This window comes from Melanotaenia boesemani, chromosome 19 (assembly GCF_017639745.1).
Source record: "Melanotaenia boesemani isolate fMelBoe1 chromosome 19, fMelBoe1.pri, whole genome shotgun sequence".
NCBI classification, from domain to species: Eukaryota; Metazoa; Chordata; class Actinopteri; order Atheriniformes; family Melanotaeniidae; genus Melanotaenia; species Melanotaenia boesemani.
This window is the reverse complement of record NC_055700.1, coordinates 30,687,195-30,715,012: the sequence shown is the minus strand read 5'-3', so window position 1 is coordinate 30,715,012 and position 27,818 is coordinate 30,687,195. Positions and strand designations below refer to the sequence as shown.

At 44.7% G+C, this 27,818-nt stretch overlaps 1 protein-coding gene and 1 long non-coding RNA gene across 3 annotated transcripts; both read right to left on the bottom strand.

Annotated features, from left to right (window-relative positions):
• Window positions 1–39: 39 nt before the first annotated feature.
• On the bottom strand, window positions 40–27,818 carry mbd2 (methyl-CpG binding domain protein 2). 2 transcript variants are annotated; one of them, XM_041969480.1, is made up of 7 exons: window positions 27,357–27,816; window positions 23,292–23,451; window positions 19,841–19,981; window positions 14,295–14,385; window positions 14,030–14,207; window positions 7,295–7,422; window positions 40–620 (listed from the first exon to the last, which is right to left on the bottom strand). In XM_041969480.1, the coding sequence occupies exons 1-6, from the start codon at window positions 27,467–27,469 to the stop codon at window positions 7,305–7,307; spliced, it is 801 nt and encodes a 266-aa protein (XP_041825414.1). In that variant the 5' UTR covers window positions 27,470–27,816; the 3' UTR covers window positions 40–620; window positions 7,295–7,304. The 2 variants fall into 2 exon arrangements, with proteins under 2 accessions (XP_041825414.1, XP_041825415.1); XM_041969481.1 differs by lacking the exon at window positions 19,841–19,981 and having other exon boundaries at window positions 27,357–27,818.
• On the bottom strand, window positions 16,903–17,203 carry LOC121629737. Its single transcript, XR_006008429.1, has 2 exons — window positions 17,163–17,203; window positions 16,903–17,007 (listed from the first exon to the last, which is right to left on the bottom strand). It is a non-coding gene; the product is annotated as an uncharacterized LOC121629737 (long non-coding RNA).

Genomic DNA, 27,818 nt, shown 5'->3' with positions numbered 1-27,818 from the left:
AATTCTCATCCACCAGCCCAAAAGAAACCACAACCGATCGTCAATAAAATCATTTATTTACTTCAGTTCAAGAAATGTACAAGAAAGTTTTCTGAAGGTATAAAATTTGTTTTAAATAAGCAATTGTTCTATTTCCTTTTCATGTACATTCTAATTATTTCATTAAAACCCCTGAAGACTTAAAACCGATGACACCTGACTCCACAAATACGATCAAAGCGCACAATGAAAGTTAGTCGTTAGCAAAAGCCGTCCAGCAGTTTGTTCTTCAGCTAAATATTAAAAATAGACTAAGAAGTGATTTCTGTTTTCAGAAGCTGAGAGAAGATAGACGCTGGTACAGTTTACACAGCTGATAAAGCACAGAGAGGGTTAAAGGCTTTGGTTGCTTCCAGCTGGTGATCTGGTCCAGACTGAACTCATTATTGCTGTGGTTGCTCTGAGGACGTCACCGGTAGACGTCCAGGGTCAAGTCAGTGTAAAAATAGTTTCCTGAAGAAGAAAGCTGAGGCAACGGATCAGTGCAGGTGATGTTCAAGTCTGTGGGCGCTCTGTTTTGGCTTGTTTTCTGGATTAAGATGAAGAAACCGAGAACCCTGAGGATGGTGAAGAGAGGATCTCTGGAGAGAAAGAGAGCGAGACAAAGAGAGGTAAAATTAGTATGTCTGATGATGCAAGTTCAAGTTCTTTTTATTTCCTGAATGGGAAACTTTGTTAACAGACAGGTCTTCAGGACACCACAAACTCACACACGTGACTGTTCAATCAAATCACCAATAAAAACCACAAAAGAAATAAAATCCATTTAACTACAATAAAAATGAAAACAATACCCAAAACAATCCTTCAATAATTAATACCCAAAATAAAAACTCTTAAAATGAATAAAAACACTGCACAAATTAGGATTATTTAATAAAAAACAGAAATAAGATCACTTGCAGCTGTTTAAAAGCAAAGCAGATTTTTAGTCTAATGGTTCTGTATCTGCGTTTAAAGTCTTTATACACAGCGTTCACATCGGATTCTGTGTTTCAGTTGTGCTGAATTAAAATCAAATGAAAAGATGAAAAAATATGAATAAATAGCAAGATGATGAACATTAACATTTTCTACAAGTTTGTTTATGGACTTCTTGTGATTCATTTGGCTCATTGAATTATTAAATAATTAACTGAGTGCTAGCCTCTTAACTCCCTGTGAGAGGATGTTATAGCTGCAGCTTCACTGGGCCATTTTCAGAGGGACGGCGCTCATTAGGAGGAACAGCGTCAACATCCAAGCAGCTTAGTGCAAGATCTAAAAGCAACTGTGGATTTTTACCAAAGAAGAATGTCCTATGGGCTCATTTCTGAGCACTTGTTGAGTTACTAGCTTAAACAGGAGGTGGAGGTTGGGTACAAGAAGCTCATATCTATTATTAAAACCTGCAGGAAGACCAGCTAAGCATCATATCACCACTGGTCTGGACCTGTGATCTAAAAGTAGTTGCAGTCAGATCTGAAACTACAGTTACAGTCTGTACCTATGTGCTTCAAAATAATTCTGATCCTGGACCAGAAAATTTAGACCAGGGATTTTTTTATATCAGATCAGATTATTAAAATGATCTGATTACTCCCAGTTATCACACTGGTCATGTAAACGAGTATCAGTCACTCTCTTTCATCCAGTCTGCAGATGGTTCACAACTCAGCAGCCAGACTTCTGGGTCCAGAACAACCACTTTTTCCTTTTCTCTCCGCTGGCTCACATTTATTTAAAAAACTGTGTTTTTGAAGCTTTACATGAAAATAATAATTCATGCAGTCCTCTACTGGGCAAGACAAGGAGATTAATAAACACAAACAAACAAACAAATAAATAAATAAACAAACAAACAAACAAACAAACAAATAAATAAATAAACAAACAAACAAATAAATAAATAACTAAACAAATAAATAAATAAATAAACAAACAAATAAATAAATAAATAACTCTTCTACCAGGAAGTTATTTGTGTTTTTCCCTCTTTGGCTTTTATGAACTTTCATCTTCTCTGTTATTGTGAGCAGGTCTTGTTTTGATAAACCAGCTGGATGAAGCTTCTCTGGCTTCCTCTCCTGCACACAAACATTTATCAGAAACAACCAGAAAGACAAAAATTCATATTAATGTAAGGAGCTTCTCCATTAACCCTTCGACGCCTCCCCCCTGCTGCCACAGTAACGGGGGGTGATTAGGACAACTTATCCCCGGAGAGCTTTCGCCTGCATAGAAAACATTTTAATTCTTCATGAAGCCAGACTAATACGTGAACGTAGCAGGAGAGATGCAAGTCTGCTTCCTCTTCCCACGCAAGATCTTTATTAAACATTTCTGTTAAACCTTCCTTCTGCAGCCAGTTCATATCTTCAGTCTTTCCTTTAGTCTTCTTCATGAGGTACCACTGAAAACACTCCAAACATCTCTGGAGGAACACAAGCGGAGCTAAATCTGGACAGAAGAATGAACTTGGAGTTTCTTTTGTTAAACTGCTGCAGAGTATTAATGTGCCTTTATGTTAATTTTTTCATGTTTTAGACGGAGAATACTCGACTTGGTCTTAATTACTCTCTTAATAATTAGAAAATCCTGATAATCTGCGGCTTAATCGAGGCAGTTCAGCTGACTGACAGCGGCATGCTTGTGTGCCAACACACACACTTGGCGAGCGCAGTTATCAGCCTATTGAATGACTTTGAAGCAGATAATTCTGTGTTTCAACATTCACTAATTACCAGCAGCTGAAAAATGCTGCAGGGGTCTGAATCAGCTCCTCTGGAAATGAATAATAATCACACACACACACACACACACACACACACACACACACACACAGAGGCTATTGTCTCTGTCAAATGGTTTCAGCCTTTTTTTCTCAGTCAGCAACACGAATCTTTTCGTCTCGATCAGATAATAAAACCCCGTCTGCACATTTAAAGGAGCAGTTCCACATTTGGCTCCTCCCTTCAGTCAGGTCAGAAGCTGCTCGTCAGTTTGGTCTCTGTGAGGCGTTTCCTCATAAAACTTAACTTTTTTTCTTTTGCGTTTGCAGAGTTAAAAGAAAACAGGATGTAGCAGTGACCAAGTTTTGATAATTATAATAAGACTCACTTTTTTAAATCAGGTGTCTGATTGGCATCACCTGTGAGAATGAACCCTGCTACTGCGCTCAGTTGGTGCCATGTTTGACTGGTCTGGATAGGGCCTGGCCAGAGCTGGAGCCACATCCAGCTGGAATGAGCACTGGTACCATCTCCAAATTCAAGACCAATTTCCAGATAACCGGGGTGTCAGAGACAAGCTGTAAATTGGGTGTCCAAACCCTGTCAGCGCTGAGGAACGTCTGCAGCATCCTGAGGTTGAAAAACCAAACTTCACTGGCTCTTCCAGTCCATCACTGCTAGAAACTGGATATCAACAGGAGGGGCCATTTTAAATGCACACCATGGTTCATTCAGCAAGGAAACCTAAGAGGACATTATCAGAGGAAGTCTCCATCCTTCAAACGCTGCTATAGACATGCCAGTATTTTTATGAGAAGTCATGATCGACGGCAATGTTGCATTTAATTTTCAAAAGGTCGTCGTCTGTCTTTCTGTCTTGATTACTTACATACTTGATACAGAGTGAATGGTGGACAACATTATAAAAACGAATTAGGATAGATTTACTTGTTTATACACATTTATGATCAGAGTGAACGGTGGATAATATTTCTATAAATAAAACCATGTAGGAAACGATCTGTGGACTTTGACTGTTTGAAACAAAATGTTGTATCATCCTTTGGACACACACCAGCTGTAAGAGCTGCACCCGCCCTCTGAAATGTGTGTGTCATGTAACATAACTGCGACCGACCGTGTCAGAGTTGGTTACCTTGGCAACGCGTCACAACAAAATAGTCCACTCAGCTGCTTCTTATGAAAAACTTATGATTTTATCGGAAAAAAACAATATTAATGCATTAATAATTTATTTAATCATTTTTTCTTTTGTGACCATGATATAAGCGGGATAATGCCAGACGAGGCGTCCATTATTATCGACGACATGGAGGCATGACCCGTCCGACACGTCGTCCATTAATTTATGGTAATAAATTAATTAATTACATTAAAATTTAAAATGAACCTTTTTTTTTTTTAAGTTTTTTGTTTTAAAAGCAAAATAATATTTTTATTCTTTTTTATTTTTATCTTCTCAATAATGGTATTTCTTAAAATTATCATAGTAATTATTCTTAATTTTACCATAACAATCATTATTATCAATATTATTATTTTTAATTTATTACTGTTATTTGTTCTACTATTAATGTCATTGCTATTATTTATTATTATTAATATTACTATTCTTACTATCATGATCATAATTATTATTATTATTATTTCTAGTAGTGCTGTTACTGTTATTATTAGTAGTATCATTAATTTTAATATTATTTTATCAGAGTTAACTCTCTGTACTTCTTAAAAATTGTCACTCATATTTTTCCAGTAATGTATAAATCTGCTTGTTTTCCATTAAGTTTGGTTGTTTTTCTCTTTATGTCTGTACACCAGCTCACATCTCGTCTTCTTTTAGACGAGTACACCATAACAAAGGAAAAAGGAATCGTCTCCGCACAGAAATGTCTAAAATTGGACTGCAGTCTTTTTGTGTCCATCATATCTTAGCTGTCCAGCCGGGACTTTGAAAACGTATTTTAAAATAAAAAACATCTTACTGGCTGATAAATACTTCAATACTGTATTCTCATGTGCATATCTCTGATGCAAACGGTGTCTAAACACTGGTTTTGGAGAGTTTCTGCTGCATTTCTCTGCATAAATAAATGAAAAATTGAACTTCTCTCAGTATTTTAAGAGTGTGATGTTCCTACTTTTGTTTTAGTTAAAAGTCCTCGGCCTCATGAACCCGATGCATTTTAACAACAACTACATTAAAGTCAGGCCTGCTTCTCCCATCGTACGGTATGTTACTGCCACCTACTGCGCTCTGTTAACAAGTAAAAACAGAATATAGTCACATAAAAGACAAAGAATGGAAGACACCGACTCGGGGAGAAAATCCTCAGAAATGACTGGGCAGGAAGAAGCAAAGAGAAGAGTCTGAGCTCCAAGAAACAACGCTTCTTTCAGATTTAGGATGGCTGTTTCAGCAGCTACAAAGTCGTCCAGATGACACAATCCCCCCCCTCCTCGGTCCAGCTAGAAAAACCCATTAGTAATCACTCCTCAACTCTTAGTGGCTCTTTTCGCCCAAACGACTTCCATCGAGCCAATCTGCATAAATCTGCATTAATGGATGATTCTCCCTCCACAGAAAACAAATGTGCTTTAAAAAAAGAAAACATCTTATCTGTCGGCTCTTAGAGGCAACTTTAAAGAGCACACACACACACGCAGAGATGCAGCCTCCATCATTTGGGCAGATTTATATAAAATTTTTATGTTCCTGCTCCCGAGAGGATGACCCCCCGTTTCATGTCTGGCCCAATGCCCGTTATTATCACACACTTTAATTAGTGAGAGATGGAGTCCCACCTAAGTTAAGTCATCTCTGAGAGACTCATTATTTAAAAGAAAAAGCTCAGAAGTCGAACTCCATGGTTACATTTGTCTGCCGTCTTGTTGCCAGGGCAACCCTGAAATGGATCTGGGAAATAAAAAGATGGATGAACATGCAAACTTGTGAAAGTAAATATGTTTATGGGTTTGTTTACTGGCTCTGACCAAGCAATGACCAGACAGCACACACACACACACACACGCTAGCCTACTGCGTTTCTATTTGACGCTGGGAATCCCATCAGCTGAGAGGCACCAGCATCTGATCTGGTTCTAGCGCTGCATCACCGTCCTGATGGCCACCAGTGGAGCAACGTGATCGCTACAAAACGATCAGCTGTGGTGGGATGGTCATGTGACGTGCTGCAAGGACCAGGTGGAGACGAATAGCTGGTGGTCAAAAATAACGGGGTATCTCTTTAAATTACACGGGGGCTTTTGGGGAGGCTTATGTTCAGTGGACTATTTTCCCCTTAGTGTCTCAGTTTTCGGGGGAGCTGAGCTCCCCAGTAACTGGAACTCAGGGCTTCAAGCTAACAGACGTTGACTAGAAAGAAGATTAAAGTTACTGCATTATGTGGTGATACGACGAACCTCTATCAGCTCCTCAGTGAGAAAGTAGAAAGTCTGATGGATGCATGGCGGCGGAAGCAAAGAGACGGCGGAACAGGACAAGACCCTGACCCTGCCATCCCCGGATAAATACAGCTAAATACAGCAGAGGCAGAACTAAAACCCATCCCTGTTGTTCTGGTTGGTCTCCAGGACCACCGTCTGATGTAAGCAGCTCTGGACCACCTGAGATTTTGTGCAAGCATAAACCAGTTTTTCCATTTTCCTGGGGCTGTTCTGATGAGGATCATCATCAAAGGTCACATTTCTCCAGTTTTAGCTTCTCTTCATCAGCTCCCTGTTAGATCCAGAATAGAATTTCCAGATTCTTCCATCAGAGCTTCACCCTAAGACTGCAGGTTTACTGGTGGTTCCTAGTGGTTCTGAAAGTAAAACAGGAGGCAGAACCTCCAGTCATCAGACCCCTCTTTGTGGAACCAGTTCCCAGTTTGGCTTCAGGCATGTACCTTTAGATCAGACTTAAATGCTTCCTTTGTGATAAATCCTGTAGTTAGAGGTTATGCTGCCAGGAAGATGGCCGTCCTACTTGATACTGGTTCTGAGAGGTTTACCTTCCTGGTTCCGGTTCTGATAGAGGTTTTCCTTCATGGTTCTGGTCCTGATGGAGGGTTTATTGTTATGAACTGGTTTATATGAACACAGGTATTAGAAACTGGACTGATGTGGATCATATGGTGGATTTGTTTTATTTGGATTATAACTGGACTACATTGAACTGGATTGAACTGGACTGTGTCTGTAAAAGTGACCTGCGATTCAATGTCATGAATTGAGTCTATATAAATAAAGTTGAGTTGAACTGTTGTGATTGATTATCACCACATGAAATCATTTTTTTCCAGTTTAACATGTTTGGAGCATCCCTTAGATTTGCAGCTCTTCTCTTCCTGCTTTTTCCTCTCTTCTTCTCAAGCACATCTCTGACTTGTGTGCCTCATCTGCAACTCAGTTTCCATGACAACCGGCTAATGTCAGTTGTCATCTCTCAAACCCAATCTGCAGCTCATCTGCACGTTGGAAACGTTGAAAGCAGCATAATGGCGGCTTCCTCCACATCTCACCTGTCAGTCTTCAGGCCGTCTTTCCTTCCAGCAGCTCTCGGGTGTTTTCGGCGGCCCGCGCCAAACTGTCGGCCATCAGAGCCTCCTCCAAACTCCTCCTGGCCTGGGACACCTTCACTTCCTGGTCCCTAGAGGTACACATGCAGCTTACATTATTATATCAGGATTATATTCTGTTCAACAGCCCATCCAAACAGCTGTGACCTAAAATCAATGGCTAAATACATCATGGGGAATAAACATCATGTAGACACCATGTAAACATCATGGAAACATCATGTAGAAATCATGTACACATCATGTAAACATCATGTAGAAATCATGTACACATCATGTAAACATCATGTAGAAATCATGTACACATCATATACACATCATGTAAACATCATGTAGACGTCATGTACACATCATGTACACATCATGCAGATATGTAAACATCATGTAGATATATAAAATCATGTAGACATCATGAAGACATAATGTACACATCATGTAAACATCATGTAGAGGTCATGTACACATCATGTACACATCATGTAGATATGTAAACATCATGTAGATATGTTAAAATCGTGTAAACATCATGTAGACATCATGCAGATATTGTGTAAACATCATGTAGACATCATGTAAACATCACGTAGACATCATGTACACATCATGTAAACATCATGTAGACGTCATGTACACATCATGTACACATCATGTACACATCATGTAGAAATCACGTAGACATCATGCACACATCATGTAAACATCATGTAAACATGTAGACGTCACGTACACATCATGTACACATCATGTAAATGTCATGTAGACGTCATGTACACATCATGTACACATCATGTAGACATCATATAAACATCATGTAAACATCATGTAGACATTATGTTAATATGTACAGTACACATCATGTAGACATGTGAACATCATGTAAACATCATGTAAACATCATGTAGACATCATGTAAACATCATGTAGACATTGTGTAGACATGTAAACATTGCGTTATCATGTAGACATGTAAGCATCTTGTAGACACTGTGTAAACATCACATTGACATCATGTAAACATCATGTAAACATTGTGTATGCATCATGTAGATATCGTGTAAACATGACGTAGACATCATGTAAACATTATATTAACATCATGTAAACATGTAAACATCATGTTATCATGTAGACATGTAAACATCATGTAGACATCATGTTATCATGTAGACATTGTGTAAACATCACATTGACATCATGTAAACATCATGTAGACATTATGTAAACATAACACAGACATCATGTAAACATGTAGATATCGTGTAAACATCATGTAGACCTCATGTACACATTGTGGACACATCAAGTAGATATCATGTAAACATCATGTAGATAACATGTAAAAATCATGTAGACATGTATACATCATGTAAACATCGTAGATGTCATGTTAAAATCATGTAGACATTGTGTAGACATCATGTAGACATAAAATAGACATGGAAATGTAGATATCATGTACTTAACATGTAGACATCATGTAGAAATGTAAACATCATGTCAGCCTCATGCAGACATCATGTAAACATCTTGTTGATGTCATGTAGACATGTGAAGATCATGTTAACATCATGTAAACATCGTAGATGTCATGTTGAAATCATGTAGACATTGTGTAGACATCATGTAGACATAATATAGACATGGAAATGTAGATATCATGTACTTAACATGTAGACATCATGTAGAAATGTAAACATCATGTCAGCATCATGCGGACATCATGTAAACATCTTGTTGACGTCATGTAGACATGTGAACATCATGTTAACATCATGTAAACATCATGTAAACATCGTGAGCACATTATGTACACATCATGTAGACATGTGAACATCATGTAAACGTCATTTTAACATGTAGACATGTAAACATCATGTAAACATCATGTTAGCATCATTTAGACATGTAAACATCATGTTAGCATCATGTAGTTATCGTGTAAACATCATGTAGACATGTAAACATCATGTTAGCATCATGTTGACATGTACACATCATGTTAAAATCATGTAAATATTTAAACGTCATGGAGACAACCTGTAGACATGTAAACATCATGTATACATCATGCAGACATGTAAACATCATGTTAACATCATGTAGACATGTAAATGTCATGTTGACATCATGTAGACATCATGTAAACATCATGAAAACATCATATTATCATGCAGATATGTAAACATCAAGCAAACATGTAAACATCATGTACACATCATGTAGACATGTTAACATTATGTAGACATCATGTAGACATGTAGACATCATGTTAGCATCATGTAAACAACATGTAGACATCTTGTAGACATCTTGTAGACATCTAAACACCATGTAAACATCATGTAAACATGTAAACATCGTGTACACATCATGTAGACATGCAAACATCATGTAAACATCATGTAGACACGTAAACATCATGTTAGCATCATGTAGACACATAAACATCATGTTAGCATCATGTAGACATGTAAACATTATGTTAGCATCACGTAGACATCATGGAAACATCATGTAGACATGCAGAAATCATGTTAACATCATGTAGACATGTAAACATCATGTTAGCATCATGTAGACATGTAAACATCATGTAGACATTTTAACATCATGTAGACTTGTAAACATCATGTAGACATGTAAACATCTTGTTAGCATCATGTAGACATGTAAACATCATGTAGACATTTTAACATCATGTAGACTTGTAAACATCATGTAGACATGTAAACATCATGTAGACATGTAAACATCATGTAGACATTTTAACATCATGTAGACTTGTAAACATCATGTAGACATGTAAACATCTTGTTAGCATCATGTAGACATGTAAACATCATGTAGACATGTAAACATCATGTAGACATTTTAACATCATGTAGACATGTAAACATCATGTAGACATTTTAACATCATGTAGACTTGTAAACATCATGTAGACATGTAAACATCATGTAGACATGTAAACATCATGTAGACTTGTAAACATCATGTAGACATTTTAACATCATGTAGACATGTAAACATCATGTAGACTTGTAAACATCATGTAGACATTTTAACATCATGTAGACATGTAAACATCATGTAGACATGTAAACATCATGTAGACTTGTAAACATCATGTAGACTTGTAAACATCATGTAGACATGTAAACATCATGTAGACATTTTAACATCATGTAGACTTGTAAACATCATGTAGACACTTTAACATCATGTAGACATGTAAACATCATGTAGACATTTTAACATCATGTAGACTTGTAAACATCATGTAGACATGTAAACATCTTGTTAGCATCATGTAGACATGTAAACATCATGTAGACATTTTAACATCATGTAGACTTGTAAACATCATGTAGACATGTAAACATCATGTAGACATGTAAACATCTTGTTAGCATCATGTAGACATGTAAACATCATGTAGACATTTTAACATCATGTAGACTTGTAAACATCATGTAGACATGTAAACATCATGTAGACATGTAAACATCTTGTTAGCATCATGTAGACTTGTAAACATCATGTAGACATGTAAACATCATGTAGACATTTTAACATCATGTAGACATGTAAACATCATGTAGACATTTTAACATCATGTAGACATGTAAACATCATGTAGACTTGTAAACATCATGTAGACATGTAAACATCATGTAGACATGTAAACATCATGTAGACTTGTAAACATCATGTAGACATTTTAACATCATGTAGACATGTAAACATCATGTAGACATCACTCGGATCTTAACATTCTGCTGGTCACTGTTTTTTTCTTTTTTTAAATCAATGTTACAACTTGTCCACAGGGAAGGCTTGTTTATGTTTACTGCTCTTTTTTTTACTAATTTCCTCTCTGAGTTTTCCTGGTGGATACACTGAGGAGTGTCTTTGTCGTTTTTAAACATTACTTTCACAGAAACAGCGTTTCTGGTCATCTCACAGGGTCTCCAGCAATAAATTTTTTTTTTCCACATTTTCAGAGAAATAACTTTATATAATAATTTTTTCATTTATTTATTTCTTAAGGTATTTCTCTTTTGCGCTAATTTAATTTTTCCTGATATATCTTATTTTATTTAGTTAGTTATTTTGTGAGTTTGTGTATTTGGTAGATTTAGTTTCTGTTATTCTATTTATTTTATTCTTTTATTTAACTTATTTGTTTATTTGTGTTTCCATTTATTGTTTCTAATTTAACATTTTTTTTTTTTTTTATCTGTTTGTTAATCCATTTATTTGTTTGATTGGGTTTCTTTTTGTTATTTTATTTTAGTTTAATTTAATCTTATTTTATTTATTGGTTAAATTTATTTATTTGTTATTTTATTTATCTTTTAGTGTGTATTTGTTTTTCTTATAATTCTATTATATCTTAGTCTAATCTAATTCATATTATTCGATTAATTTATTCATTCATCTATTTTCTGATTGGTTGGAGTGTAAACAGGCTCCGCCCTGAGGAAGTGAACCAGTTCTGGGTCTGCAGCCTTCTCAGATACAACAATGTAATGTTCAAAACGTTGGGTAACTCAAGACTTTTATTAGTCCTGTACTCAAGAGTTCTTCTTTTCCTGAAAAAAAGATTCTAGAAAAATCCAACAAATACTAAAACCATCTGAGTTCTATTGATCTGCAGTTCCTTCCACCCAGATTAACCCTGTTCATCCCCCATCAAATCATTTAAAACAGAAGTAAAACAGATTTTTCTTTTTGCTACACAGAAGAAAAGACAGAATCTGTCCAAAGAGAATAAAATCTGGCCTTCAACCCTGTTTTTCAAAACTAAAACAAGTGATGTGTAATGTGTTGCGAAGAGGGGGAAGAGGAGGAAAAGGAAGAAGAGGAGAGGAATGAGAGCAGTTTAGGATGACGAGCACATTCAGCTGGAGAGGGAGGAGGGATGAGGAGAAAATGGGAAACAGAGGGAAGAGATAAGGAACAGGAGGAGGAGTGAAGGGGTGGAGGGGGAGAGGTGGGAAGTAGATGATATGAGAGGAGATGAACTGGGGGATAGGGGTGTGGTGGAAATGGAAAAAGAGAGGTGAAGATGAAAAACAAAAGGAAAGAGGGAATAAAATGATACAGCAAAGGATGTGAAGAAAGGTAAAAGTGAGGGGGAGGAGGAGGTGATAAGAAATGAAGAGAGGATTTTATAGAAAGGAGGTAAGGAAATGTGAAAAGGGGGGAAGGAGAGAAGGAGGGATTGTGAGAGGGAAGAAGAGGGTGTGAAGGATCCAGTGGTTCTGCAGTAATGGCTTCTGCCAGCTTTCAACTGGACACAGAAACACACTTGTGTGTCCCCACAGTGCCCCCTGCTGTCCAACCACAGGAAGTGTCCCCGTGGATGACGACAGTGGTCGGCATCAGCAACAGGCCTGCAAAAGACCAGCAGCGGTCGAGTTTCCAACAGAACAAGCTGAACGTGTGAAGCTAAAGAGCCATGAGATACCTTTGACTCCAAGAAATGAGTCCAGTATGCACAAAAACAACAGAGTGCACACAGGCGGACCTTTTCTGCTAAAGTTTTAAGGGGTTATGGTCAGAACGTTATGTAGTGTTGCTTTGTGAAAGCATTTTTCATTTAACTGTTAAAAATATTCACAAGGAAAACTTGATATTTCTCAGAATTCTCATCCATGCTGGAACTAAAAGAACCAAAGCAGCTTCGTTCAAATAGAGGAAAAACACGCTGAAGGTGATGATGTTGTTCAATAAGAGCTGGGAAAGAACTGAACCTTCAGGGCATCATTAGCAGCAACAGCAGTGGAGAAAACAACAACAGGCCTGATGACAATGTGATGAAAAGAACTGCTTGTTATTTTAGTCCAGAGAGACGTATGAAGGTAAGAGGACAAGACTTCAGCTGCAGGAGCCGAATGAGGGCTGCAGTCCTACACCAGGGTTTCTGTTCACATTCCAGATTATTCTTAAACTGATTCATCTTTCTGAAGCGGATGAGGTGCTGGTCTCCAGTCTCTGCCTTCCAGACGGACCCAGTCTGCTCAGACTGATGGTCAAAGATGGAGAATGAAGTGAAACCATGTGCTGGGCAGTTTAGAAGCAGCGTCTCCTGGTATGGTAACAGTTTAGACCTCTTACCTGCACAGAAACACGAAAATCCCCTCAGGAAATAAAACTGTTCCTTTAGGGTTGTGAAGGATTGTCACTGGGGTGGTCGGTCCGGTCCCCTCATTTAACAATACCGCTCTTTACCGAGACAAACCAGAGCTAGCAGGATTTATCTTGTTTTTTAAGAGTTTATCATTTTTGCTAAATGGACTACAGAACTGTAGCCTAGAAAAAGCTGATTAACGAAGGAAGGAACAAAAGCACGAAGAGCTGCACACACACACACACACACACACACACACACACACACACACACACAGAGCGGAAATCACCGTTTCTTCTTCTGCTGCCGTTTCCAGGAAGTCGGTACAATCTGCATGTCATTATGATGCATTCAGTCTGAACATGTGATGCACAAGAACACGATCAGAACATTCAGAGTCCACGTCAACAGAGCAGGTCTGATCAGGATCTAACACGACTGAAGACGTTCTGAACGCGTAAACATGTCGAATGGGATCAGAGTCATGTGATATAAGATGATTTAAAACGTACTAGTATTCATGAATGAGACCCAGGTCTTACCGGATCTGCTCGTCGGTGACGGTGAAGGCCTTGCAGAGCGGCTGGGACGTGTTGAGCCAGATGGCCGGGTTCTTCTCTGCTGCCACGGACGTCTGTCCTGTAATGGGAGTGGAGCTCATGTGCAGAGCGCTGGCGATGGCGGACAGCAGAGTGTCATGGCTGGGGTCCGGACCAACGGCTGCACCGGGGAGAGGAGAGGGAGGGGTTAGACATCGGCCTGAAGAACCGCGTGGGCTCACCATGATGAAGAGGATGATGGACCTACCCTGAAGGCCTTTGGGCAGGTCCATGGTGCGTAGGACTTGCTCCGAGACATCTGATGACCGAAGACTCTTAAGTCGCTTCTCCCAGAACAACTAGGGACACACAGGTCAACATTTCACAACAGTATCTTCATCGTCATGAGCAAAAAAACATCCACACGCCAGAGAAAAAAGCTCCTTTCCCTCTGTTATCTGTTTTTATCGTTCTCCTCCCAACTCTCCTCTGTCATCACGTCATCTTCCACTCCTGTTTTCCAATGATGCCTCAGCACCCGCTACTGGCTCCAGTCGCCATGACAACCGTTGCCAGGATCGCTTATAAGAAGCGTAGATCAGATCTTCTATAAGGCCAAAACTTTTATCACATGCAATATTCTGGGTGATGAAGACAACACAGATGGCTTTTTATTCACATGAGAAAAGTCAGGACGCTTCTACTGTTACAGTAGAAAACCAGTAGAACCATAATGGTGCGTTCCAGTTGGCTCAGACTTCTGAGCAGCCGATCAGCTGATCTGTGAGCTTCGTAATAAAAGTAGAACATCACGAACAGTGTAAACATGTCACCATGACGACAGCAGCCAATTCTGATGATCAATGAACTGCACAGACACGATTGTTCACGAACCCACAAGCGGTAGCTACGTAGTCATCAACTCGTCGCTGGTCGCACCAACAGCCCTCCCTCCACCCTCAGACCGGAATAACAGGCTTCCCTCCACCCTCAGACCTGCATAACGGCCCTCCTTCCACCCTCAGACCTGCATAACGGCCCTCCCTACACCCTCAGACCTGCATAACGGCCCTCCTTCCACCCTCAGACCTGCATAACGGCCCTCCCCCCACCCTCAGACTGGAATAACGGCCCTCCCCCCACCCTCAGACCTGCATAACGGCCCTCCTTCCACCCTCAGACTGGAATAACGGCCTTCCCTCCACCCTCAGACCGGAATAACGGCCTTCCCTCCACCCTTAGAACGGAATAACCGCCCTTCCTCCACCCTCAGACCAGAATGACGGCCCTCCCTCCATCCTCAGACCAGAATAACGACCCTCCCTCCACCCTCAGACATGAATAACGACCCTCTCTCCACCCTCAGACATGAATAACGGTCTTCACTCCACCCTCAGACCAGAATAACAGACCTCACTCCACCCTCAGACCGGAATAACGGCCTTCCCTCCACCCTCAGACCAGAATAACGGACCTCACTCCACCCTCAGACCGGAATAACAGGCTTCCCTCCACCCTCAGACCTGCATAACGGCCCTCCCTCCACCCTCAGACCTGCATAACGGCCCTCCTTCCACCCTCAGACTGGAATAACGGCCTTCCCTCCACCCTCAGACAGGAATAATGGCCTTCCCTCCACCCTTAGAACGGAATAACGGCCCTTCCTCCATCCTCAGACCTGAATAACGACCCTCCCTCCACCCACAGACATGAATAACGACCTTCCCTCCACCCTCAGACATGAATAACGGCCTTCACTCCACCCTCAGACCGGAATAACAGACCTCACTCCACCCTCAGACCGGAATAACGGCCTTCCCTCCACCCTCAGACAGGAATAATGGCCTTCCCTCCACCCTTAGAACGGAATAACGGCCCTTCCTCCATCCTCAGACCTGAATAACGACCCTCCCTCCACCCTCAGACATGAATAACGACCTTCCCTCCACCCTCAGACATGAATAACGGCCTTCACTCCACCCTCAGACCGGAATAACAGACCTCACTCCACCCTCAGACCGGAATAACGGCCTTCCCTCCACCCTCAGACCAGAATAACGGACCTCACTCCATCCTCAGACCGGATTAACGGTCTTCCCTCCACCCTCAGACCAGAATAACGGCCTTCCCTCCACCCTTAGAACGGAATAACGGCCCGTCCTCCACCCTCAAACCAGAATAACGACCCTCCCTCCACCCTCAGACATGAATAACGGCCTTCCCTCCATCCTCAGACCTGAAAACCGGCCTTCCCTCCATCCTCAGACCGGAATAACGGCCTTCCCTCCACCCCTTAGAACGGAATAACGGCCCTTCCTGCACCCTCAGACCAGAATAACGACCCTCCCTCCACCCTCAGACCTGAATAACGGCCTTCCCTCCATCCTCAGACCTGAATAACGGCCTTCCCTCCACCCTCAGACCAGAATAACGGACCTCACTCAATCCTCAGACCTACGTAACAGCCTTCCTTCCACCATCAGCCCTGAATAACGGCCTTCCCTCCATCCTCAGACCAGAATAACGGCCTTCCCTCCACCCTTAGAACGGAATAACGACCCTCCCTCCACCCTCAGACATGAATAACGACCTTCCCTCCACCCTCAGACATGAATAACAGCCTTCACTCCACCCTCAGACCGGAATAACAGACCTCACTCCACCCTCAGACCGGAATAACGGCCTTCCCTCCACCCTCAGACCAGAATAACGGACCTCACTCCACCCTCAGACCAGAATAACGGCCTTCCCTCCACCCTTAGAACGGAATAACGGCCCTTCCTCCACCCTCAGACCAGAATAAACACCCTCCCTGCACCCTCAGACATGAATAACGGCCTTCCCTCCATCCTCAGACCTGAATAACGGCCTTCCCGCCATCCTCAGACCGGAATAACGGCCTTCCCTCCACCCTTAGAACGGAATAACGGCCCTTCCTCCACCCTCAGACCAGAATAACGACCCTCCCTCCACCCTCAGACCTGAATAACGGCCTTCCCTCCATCCTCAGACCTGAATAACGGCCTTCCCTCCACCCTCAGACCAGAATAACGGACCTCACTACATCCTCAGACCTACGTAACAGCCTTCCTTCCACTCTCAGACCTGAATAACGGCCTTCCCTCCATCCTCAGACCGGAATAACGGCCTTCCCTCCACCCTTAGAACGGAATAACGGCCCGTCCTCCACCCTCAGACCAGAATAACGACCATCCCTCCACCCTCAGACATGAATAACAGCCTTCCCTCCACACTCAGACCTGAATAACGGCCTTCCCTCCACCCTCAGACCTGAATAACGGCCTTCCCTCCACCCTCAGACCAGAATAACGGCCCTCCTTCCACCCTCAGACCTGAATAACGGCCTTCCCTCCACCCTCAGACCTGAATACCAGCCTTCCCTCCACCCTCAGACCTGAATAACAGCCTTCCTTCCACACTCAGACCTGAATAACGGCCTTCCCTCCACCTTCAGACCTGAATAACAGCCTTCCCTCCACACTCAGACCTGAATAACGGCTTTCCCTCCACCCTCAGACCTGCATAACGGCCCTCCCCCCACCCTCAGACCTGCATAACGGCCCTCCTTCCACCCTCAGACTGGAATAACGGCCTTCCCTCCACCCTCAGACTGGAATAACGGCCTTCCCTCCACCCTCAGACCGGAATAACGGCCTTCCCTTCACCCTTAGAACGGAATAACGGCCCTTCCTCCACCCTCAGACCTGAATAACGACCCTGCCTCCACCCTCAGACATGAATAAGGGCCTTCACTCCACCCTCAGACCGGAATAACAGACCTCACTCCACCCTCAGACCGGAATAACGGCCTTCCCTCCACCCTCAGACCAGAATAACGGCCTTCCTTCCACCCTCAGACCTGAATAACGGCCTTCCCTCCACACTCAGACCTGAATAACGGCCTTCCCTCCACTCTCAGACCTGAATAACGGCCTTCCCTCCACCCTCAGACCTGAATAACGGCCTTCCCTCCACCCTCAGACCGGAATAACGGCTATCCCTCCACCCTTAGAACGGAATAACGGCCCTTCCTCCACCCTCAGACCTGAATAACGGCCTTCCCTCCATCCTCAGACCTGAATAACGACCCTCCCTCCACCCTCAGACATGAATAACGGCCTTCACTCCACCCTCAGACCGGAATAACAGACCTCACTCCACCCTCAGACCGGAATAACGGCCTTCCCTCCACCCTCAGACCAGAATAACGGCCCTCCCTCCACCCTCAGACCGGAATAACGGCCTTCCCTCCACCCTTAGAACGGAATAACGGCTCTTCCTCCACCCTCAGACCTGAATAACGGCCTTCCCTCCACACTCAGACCTAAATAACGGCCTTCCCTCCACCCTCAGACCAGAATAACGGCCCTCCTTCCACCCTCAGACCTGAATAACGGCCTTCCCTCCACACTCAGACCTGAATAACGGCCTTCCCTCCACTCTCAGACCTGAATAACGGCCTTCCCTCCACCCTCAGACCTGAATAACGGCCTTCCCTCCACCCTCAGACCGGAATAACGGCTATCCCTCCACCCTTAGAACGGAATAACGGCCCTTCCTCCACCCTCAGACCTGAATAACGGCCTTCCCTCCATCCTCAGACCTGAATAACGGCCTTCCCTCCACCCTCAGACCAGAATAACGTACCTCACTCCATCCTCAGACCTACGTAACAGCCTTCCTTCCACCCTCAGACCTGAATAACGGCCTTCCCTCCACACTCAGACCTGAATAACGGCCTTCCCTCCACCCTCAGACCTGAATAACGGCCTTCCCTCCACCCTCAGACCAGAATAACGGCCCTCCTTCCACCCTCAGACCTGAATAACGGCCTTCCCTCCACCCTCAGACCTGAATACCAGCCTTCCCTCCACCCTCAGACCTGAATAACAGCCTTCCCTCCACACTCAGACCGGAATAACGGCCTTCCCTCCACCCTCAGACCTGAATAACAGCCTTCCCTCCACACTCAGACCTGAATAACGGCTTTCCCTCCACCCTCAGACTGGAATAACGGCCTTCCCCCCACCCTCAGACCTGCATAACGGCCCTCCTTCCACCCTCAGACTGGAATAACGGCCTTCCCTCCACCCTCAGACTGGAATAACGGCCTTCCCTCCACCCTCAGACCGGAATAACGGCCTTCCCTCCACCCTTAGAATGGAATAACGGCCCTTCCTCCACCCTCAGACCAGAATAACGGCCCTCCCTCCATCCTCAGACCTGAATAACGACCCTCCCTCCACCCTCAGACATGAATAACGGCCTTCACTCCACCCTCAGACCGGAATAACAGACCTCACTCCACCCTCAGACCGGAATAACGGCCTTCCCTCCACCCTCAGACCAGAATAACGGCCCTCCCTCCACCCTCAGACCGGAATAACGGCCTTCCCTCCACCCTTCGAACGGAATAACGGCTCTTCCTCCACCCTCAGACCTGAATAACGGCCTTCCCTCCACACTCAGACCTAAATAACGGCCTTCCCTCCACCCTCAGACCGGAATAACGGCTATCCCTCCAACCTTAGAACGGAATAACGGCCCTTCCTCCACCCTCAGACCAGAATGACGGCCCTTCCTCCACCCTCAGACCAGAATGACGGCCCTCCCTCAATCCTCAGACCTGAATAATGGCCTTCCCTCCACCCTCAGACCAGAATGACGGCCCTCCCTCCACCCTCAGACCGGAATAACGGCCTTCCATCCACCCTCAGACCTGAATAAAAGTCCTCCATCCACCCTCAGACCTGACCATGGAGACACCAGAGTGTCTGTGCGTCGGTGATTCACCTGTCTGGGCTGCTCGATCGCTCTTTGCAGATCTGCCTTCACCTTGTTGCCGGGGTGGCTGGTAACCTTGGTAACAGGCTGTTTAAAGATGGAGGCTGTCTGTCTGATGGGAAGAGTTGTGTTCAGGTCTGGTTTACCTCCCTGGATGAGACAAAGAAAAAGTGTTGACATGTTTTCTCTTCTTCCCTCCCTCCCAACCGTCTGTCCTTCCTTCCCTTCCTCTTTTCCTCCCTCCTTCCATCTTTCCTGGTCTGGTTTATCTTCCTACATGTAAAACAGAGAATATGAACCTGCCTAAGGGTTAACTCTACACCGAGACAACAACAGGAAATGTGTGTGTGTTCTCAACTAATGATGTGTGAAGAGCAGCAGCAGACCATGTCAACACAGTGCGAACACACACTCACTCATGCCTCCCTGCAGAAGCCTCCCTGATCATGGTGGAACATATTTCACTGTGTGTATTTTCACGTAGGGATCGACTGGCGGTGCAGTCTGCCTGCATTTGAACAGCATCACAGACCTCTGTGGAACATGGTGGGACTCTGTGGGACTTGGGGGGACTCTGCGGGACTCGTGGGGACTCAGTGGGACTTGGTGGGACTCAGTGGGACTCTGCTCTCACCCACCTGGACTCTAAGGAGTCATATGTATGAATGCTGGTCTTAGACTTCAGCTCAGCAACACTATCATCGCACAACCGCTCTTCACCAACCTGGGCCAGCTAGGACTCAACATCTCACTGTGTAGCTATTTGCTGGACTTCCTCGGTGAAAGGCAACTAGCAGTCCGGATCGGCAATAACACCTCGAACATCATCACACTGAGCCAGGAGCGCCGCAGGGACGTGTGCTCAGTCCCCTGCTGACCCATGACTGCATACCAACCACACAGTGACGTTTGCAGATGCGGCTGTGGTGGGTCTCATCTCAAGCAACGATGAGACAAGCCACAGGAAAGAGGTCAGCCATCTGTCCATGTGGTGCAGCAACAACAACCTCCTTTTAAATGTGGACAAGACCAAGGAGCCCAAGTTCCTGGAGATGCACATCTGTTAGGACCTGTCCTGGACAACCACTGGTGGAGACAGGTGGAGAAAGCTCAGCGGCGCCTCTACTCTACTGAAGAGAGGGAGAGCCCCCAACCAGTGGTTCAGCAAGGTAGAGCGGTCGTCTTGTAGCCTGAGGGTTGCCGGTTTGATCCTCAGCCAAGTCGAGTTCATGTGGAGATGTCTTTGGGCAAGGCACCGGTGTGTGAATGTGTGTGTGAATGGGATGTATATGTAAAGCGCTTTGGGTATCATCCCAGGTACAGTAAAACCGCTGTATAAATACAGACCATTTAGCACCTTACCGAGGCAGCGTTGAGAGTATCCTGACCAGCAGCTGAACCCAGCAGCTGAACCCAGATCACTGACCACCTCCCCCTCTCCTGGACATTTATAACACCTCACCCGCAAAGCAGTAGCATTGTGAGGGACTCCAGCCCCCCCTGTTCAGTCTCCTACCGTAGCCTCCAGGCTGCTCTAGCAGACTTCTGGACCAGGTTGTCAGAAAGCTGAACTCTCTCCCCTCCCTGCCACCCCCTCCCTCTCCCAGAAACATTAAACTCTGAACCCCCCTCAAAAACTTACTGGAATGGATAAGATAAAACTTTATTAATCCCGCAGCTGGGAAATGTGTGTTACTACAGTTCAGTTACCAAAAAACAGAGAAAAATGAGAAACAGACTAAAAAATTTAAATACAAACAAGCTTCAACATCAATTTTAGTATCAGCAGCTTTATTCTTCAGTCTGGACCCTCTTGGACCAGCTTTCATTTGGTCTTCAAGAATAGTTTCCCATGTTCTAGAGGGACTTTCCAAAGCTGGGAGGATCCGCCCCTCCATCAGACCTGCTGAGGTCCATGTTCCGGGCAGGATCCGCCCCTCCATCAGATCTGCTGAGGTCCAGGTTCCGCGCAGGATCCGCCCCTCCATCAGACCTGCTGAGGTCCATGTTCCGGGCAGGATCCGCCCCTCCATCAGACCTGCTGAGGTCCATGTTCCGGGCAGGATCCGCCCCTCCATCAGACCTGCTGAGGTCCATGTTCCGGGCAGGATCCGCCCCTCCATCAGACCTGCTGAGGTCCATGTTCCGGGCAGGATCCGCCCCTCCATCAGATCTGCTGAGGTCCAGGTTCCGCGCAGGATCCGCCCCTCCATCAGACCTGCTGAGGTCCAGGCTTCGGGCAGGATCCGCCCCTCCATCAGATCTGCTGAGGTCCAGGTTCCGCGCAGGATCCGCCCCTCCATCAGACCTGCTGAGGTCCAGGCTTCGGGCAGGATCCGCCCCTCCATCAGACCTGCTGAGGTCCAGGCTTCATGCAGGATCCGCCCCTCCATCAGACCTGCTGAGGTCCAGGTTCCGCGCAGGATCCGCCCCTCCATCAGACCTGCTGAGGTCCAGGCTTCGGGCAGGATCCGCCCCTCCATCAGACCTGCTGAGGTCCAGGCTTCGGGCAGGATCCGCCCCTCCATCAGACCTGCTGAGGTCCAGGCTTCGGGCAGGATCCGCCCCTCCATCAGACCTGCTGAGGTCCATGTTCCGGGCAGGATCCAGCCTTTTCTTCCTGTTTCCCTTCAAGCTTCCTGACAGCCACGTTTCCATGGACACATATCTGATGAGGCTTTGGCCACCTGTAATTGGATCAACTGAAGGTCCAGATGCATATCTCAAGTCCTGGTTCAGGTCTTTGCTGGATTTCAGATCCTGTTCATCTGCTGTAGACAGTTTTTAGTCCTGACTCTTCTTCTTTTGTCCTCCACGTGTCCAGTTTTTGTGTCTGTCAGACAGTTTTCAGTCTGCTGGAACAAGTATGTGAATGTTTCATTCAGTCTTTTACCAAACTGTATGTTATACGGAGGCAAAAACACGGTTTAAGCCTTCAGTTAAGTTCCTTTTTTAAGCTCGAATGGTTTATTACTCAGTATTAATGACTTACCAACAGCAAAACACAACACTGACATGGGAACAAGTCAGACCTGAAACCGCGACAGGTCAGAAACTAGACTGAAACTAGTCAGGGTTACAGAAAACCACAGGACAGACCAGAGCGGACTCTGAGCAGAAATTTCCACAGGATCTGACTGAAAACAACACAGAGGCAAGACGAATCCAGGTCACACCATGCAGAGGGCCAACAGACGTCTGGCCAAAACAGCCACAAGACCTGTGACATGAGGGCCAGAAGGGTTCCAGTTTTACACATGAAGCCAGAGATGAGGATCGGGACAGAAACAGCGTTCAGAGCCAGAGCTGGAACGGAAGAAGCAGCTGAAGCCTGGTATCAGGCTTCCCTCAGCTGACCTGCTGAACTGCTGGCCTGCTGCAGGAAGAGCTCACGTTAATCTGATAATCTGAAAACAAGCCACTACCAGGAAGCCCCCCCGTTCCCTTCCATAGCTGCTACCTTGGCCAGACTGAGCGGGTCATGTCGGAATCTCTGTTTCTGCTTCTGCAGCTTTCCGGGCATCATCTTCCCCGTGCGGAAGTCGAAACATGCCAGATCCACCGTGTTTCCAAGGTAACGGGACAACTGGGGCTTGCTCCTGAACTTCTTCCCTGTGGGACTGAAGGAGAGAAAACAGATGATGTGATTAATCATATTAAAATGTTGAATTCGGATATCTTGCAAAACTTCTGTATCGTCTGAACGTGGCAGGGCTGTTGGTCTGAGTATTTACTGGGATTTTTACCCACAACCATCTCCAGGGTTTCCAGAGAATGTTCTGAAGAAGAGAAAACACCCAGCAAGGATCTGTGTGAAATAACACACAGACCAACAGTGACCAAACCTTTTCTCATCTCATCGTTCTCTCAAGTCTTGGCTTTCAGGAGAAAAAATATTGTTATTGAAACAAACACACAACAGAAACTATTTCCATGTTTCCACTTTTTCCTCATTTCCAGTTATTCCTGCTACTATTTACCTGCTATCCTCACTAAACCAACTCCAGCTCAGCTGCTTTGTGGCGCCACCGTGCATCAGAAACGTCTTCTTGGCTTTATTCCAGCCATAGAGGAGCATTATTTTTCTTCTTTTCACACACACATAGAACTTTCTGCTCACTGGTTGATCTTTGGCTGCTCCTGATTGGACGTTACTGTCAATCTAAGCTCTCTGATTGGTGGAAAGGCTGACAGGAAGTGGCTTCATCATCATGTCCAGGTCTAAATAGAGGTCTCTTAGCAACATAGTAGTGATGGTGATGTTTTTATGGTGAAATGTGATAAATAATGCTGTTATCATGGATCATTGTGGATTTACCAGATAGAGTCTCTGAATAAAACTACATTTAGTGGCTGGATTGTAAACCTCCTGGACAGGATAGAAACCTGGAAAACTTCTGTAGATCAGGTACTAGAAGGTGGACCCGATGAAGAGGAAGGTGAATGTATGTAAAAATAGAACTGGTCTTCTCAAAGATAGAAAGCTACATACACACAATCTTTTAGCTTTAACTAACATGTAGGCCAGCAGCAGTGTGTGTGTGTGTGTGTGTGTGTGTGTGTGTATGCTGTGGCTCAGGTCTACAGCGTCTCCACCAGCACTGATGATGCGTCCTGTGGTTGGGAAGAAGTCTGAAAGTACCGAACCAGTTTGTAAAGACCAGGGTGGTGCTGCTCTTCCAGTAAGCTGCCCTGCTGACTGGTTTCCTTACTGGAACTGATGACTCACACTTACAGGCCAAACTGAAAGTAAACCATCACCCCAAAAGCTTCAGGACGAGCTCAGATGTTTCTGCGGCAACGGGGCCACGCCTCTGCCGCCGATCAACAGGAAGTGAGCACAGCCGGCTGCTCTGTGGCGTCACCACAGGCCTGCAGCAGGAGCGGCTTCCTCTCTGATCTGACAGACGCAGCACAAATGCAGCGATAATCAACCTCAGGAGGGCTCGTCCCAGAAGAAGAAAACATCCTAAAAACCCCGCCGCTCAGAAAAAAGCCCAGCTGTAAGAAAGTCCTCCTCTGGACTTTATTCCTCCAAAATACAAAGAAAAGGTCAAGTCATGTGACTTATCAGCACAGATGTGGTGCCATGTCTTCCACTTCTGTATGTTGGAAGCACAAAGTCGGGAAAGAAAAGTTAATTATAATTCCACTGATTAATCTCTTTGCATTAACTCAGTAACTTTAACAAATCCCAAATATATTTGATAAAAACAGACGATATGTTGTTTTCAATGATCTGAGCCCTGAAATTATCTCGAGACCCCCAGACTGGAAAAGCTGGAACCAGCACGCCTGTATACAAGCGGTTGTTGTGTGTTCAGGTGTGATGACGACGCATACGTTGGGTATGCCACCTCAACGTTCCCCGCCCCCTACAGGCCGGGCGTGCACACTGCATGGGAACGCGAACAGGACCTCAGTTCGCTGCGTTTCACGTGGCTTCAGGGTTGTAACCTGTATAAACTGGAGTCTGATGGGGGTCACGTTAAATTCTAACTACATGGAACTCCATCAGATCTTAGCAAAAACGAAAACTCAGCATTAAAACCTGGTTTGTGGATGTAGCTTTAGTTATAACACATGATACACACACAACAAGCACTTCTGATCACTGAATCGGAGGATCATTGGGCTGAAAACATGCTTACTTTTCATGTTGTGCATGCGTGTCCGTCATGGCCACGGCGCATATTTTGTGTCCGTTTGAAGCCTCGTTTGTGTTCGTTGCCAGAAATCTACCTTATGTGTTTGCAGGCTGCAAAATACAAGCAACCACTAGGGGCAGCGTAGGGACGTTTTTCACCAGACACAAGGTTGGAGCACCCACGTTAAAAACGACAGAAAGTTTTGGAAACTAGCTTGTTGACATAATGACCCACATCTGTTTGATTTATCGTGGTCACAACAGCTGGAGAGACATCAGAAGTTAGCAAAACAAGCTAATTTAAGCTACACACTTACTGGACACAAACTATAAATGTGTTTACATTCACATTAATGTCCTGGTTTAGATCAAATATCAAGTTTCTGGTCGTGTGTGTGCAGGAAATGTTAAAAACACAGTGGTCCTTACAGTGTGTTTGCTTTGGGGGTCGTACAGACCATCTATGATACTGCTGGGGTCTTCTTCTGCAGTGATCTCAAAACGAAGCAAACACTAACCTCCTCTACGTCGCCATCCTCCTTGTTTTGTTTAAACACAACAAATTAGGCAACTCTATCCATTCTGGTTTCTCTTGCACCCCCAAGTGGAATCCTCCGGTAACAAGCAGGGTGTACAACAGCTACGTTAGAGTCTAAACAAATTAACACTACACGCCCCCAAGCTGCAATATACAGGTAACCAGTAGGGGCAGTGTCCTCTATCATGCAACGCATCAGCAACGCATCGGCAACGCATCGGCAACGCGTCTGCAACGCGTTTCTGAGGTAGGCTGCGGGTGACAGTGGCATGCTGGACCCAAGGTTGGGAACAATGCTCCAGACAACACAGTGAAGAAACAACAGTGTTCAGACAGAGGCTTCTTCAGGTCCAATGCAAGACAGAAAGATACCGGAGGCCATTCCGGCCGGCAGCCTCCAGAACAAGTCGTTATTTTATTTTAATTTTATTCTAAAAAATAATCACTACTACTTATCTGGGATAAATAAAGTTTTTTTTTATTTCTACTGTAGTAAATGGACCGGTTTCCTGTGGCCCCGTTTCCAAGGCATCCGGCTCATAACACAGGCAAAAACTGGGATCCAACCCGTCCTACTTTTGAGACCCTTCCGCTGGGGTTCCAATCTTGCTGATCCGACCCTAAAGTTGACACACTTCTCTGTCCTCTGATTGGTGGAAAGAATCATCACTTCCTGTGTGACTCATCAATAAGAACAAAGCAGGAGCAGCTCCATGTTTGTTGTTGTTTACATCCACATGACAAGATGGAAGACAACCTGCTGCAGCTCTACCACCCTCCTCCTCTGGTTCTGGGCCTTCTTCTTCTTCCTGAGAATTCCAGGAAGGCGTCGTACCGCTATGACATCATACTATTATGCAGCTGACATCTATGCTATCCAGCTGAAACCCCACCTACCAGGTAAGGGTACGAAACAACCGCGATCAGATTAAGAACCAAGGTGTCCCAGACTGGACCACTTGGTGGAAACAGGGTTTTATGTTGCTTCAGGATGCTGGTATTTGGGCCTGGTGCTGAAACAACACAGTAATATTTTCATTTCATTTTCATTCACAAGAACTTTTCTTTTCCTGAAAGTAAAGAGAAAAACATCCATTTAGTCAGTTTAAGAACTGGTTTTGGTTGAGTGGGACTGGACCAGGCCCCGCAGGACAGTTTCATCCTGTCAGGGAGCTAAAACTACTAAATAAACACTGTCAGTAGAACTGGAGTCTACTGACTTAAAGACCTCTGAACCAGCGACCTGCCCTCTCTGACTGGATGATGCTGTACCAGCTGAGGACGGTGTGTTTATGGTGTGATCGCACCGATCGATGGCTGATCGATCAGGGTGGATGTACCTGTAATAGTAGACGTCGCTCTTCCCAGCGCTCAGTCCGGACTTCCTGATCACCTCTTCCTTCTTCCAGCCGGGCGGCAGAGCCGGACAGTCCGTCCTCTTCCTCTCCATCATCCACACTTATCGATCACACAGTCCAGTCCCTGTCTGATCAGTCGATCACTCAGTCAGAGGAACGGCGTGCTGAGTCCAGAGGAGCGGCGGCAGCCCTGGCGGGCCTACGTCACGGGCGTTACGTTAACGGCGTCCCTCCGCCTCGGCTGGGTTTAATAAAAACTAAAGTGTCCCGGTTCGGTCCGGACTTCCGGCGAAAGATGTCCCGGTTTAAATAGACCTGGGTCCGGATGCGGTTAGAGAGAACCGACTGATCATCTGAGCCGAACTGATCCAAACTGAAGCGGGCCAACGGCAGACAGTGACGTCTGAGATATCACGAAACACACGCACACAAACGCTCAGCCTT

What these genes read in the sequence shown, in the direction of transcription:
- mbd2 (XM_041969480.1), bottom strand. Translation starts at nt 27,469, where the DNA reads ATGATGGAGAGGAAGAGGACGGACTGTCCGGCTCTGCCGCCCGGCTGG. An exon ending in AGCGACGTCTACTATTACAG is followed by an intron (nt 23,452 to 27,356) that starts GTACATCCACCC and finishes TCTCTCCTTCAG; the next exon opens with TCCCACAGGGAAGAAGTTCA. An exon ending in GTCACCGACGAGCAGATCCG is followed by an intron (nt 7,423 to 14,029) that starts GTAAGACCTGGG and finishes GTGTACCTCTAG; the next exon opens with GGACCAGGAAGTGAAGGTGT.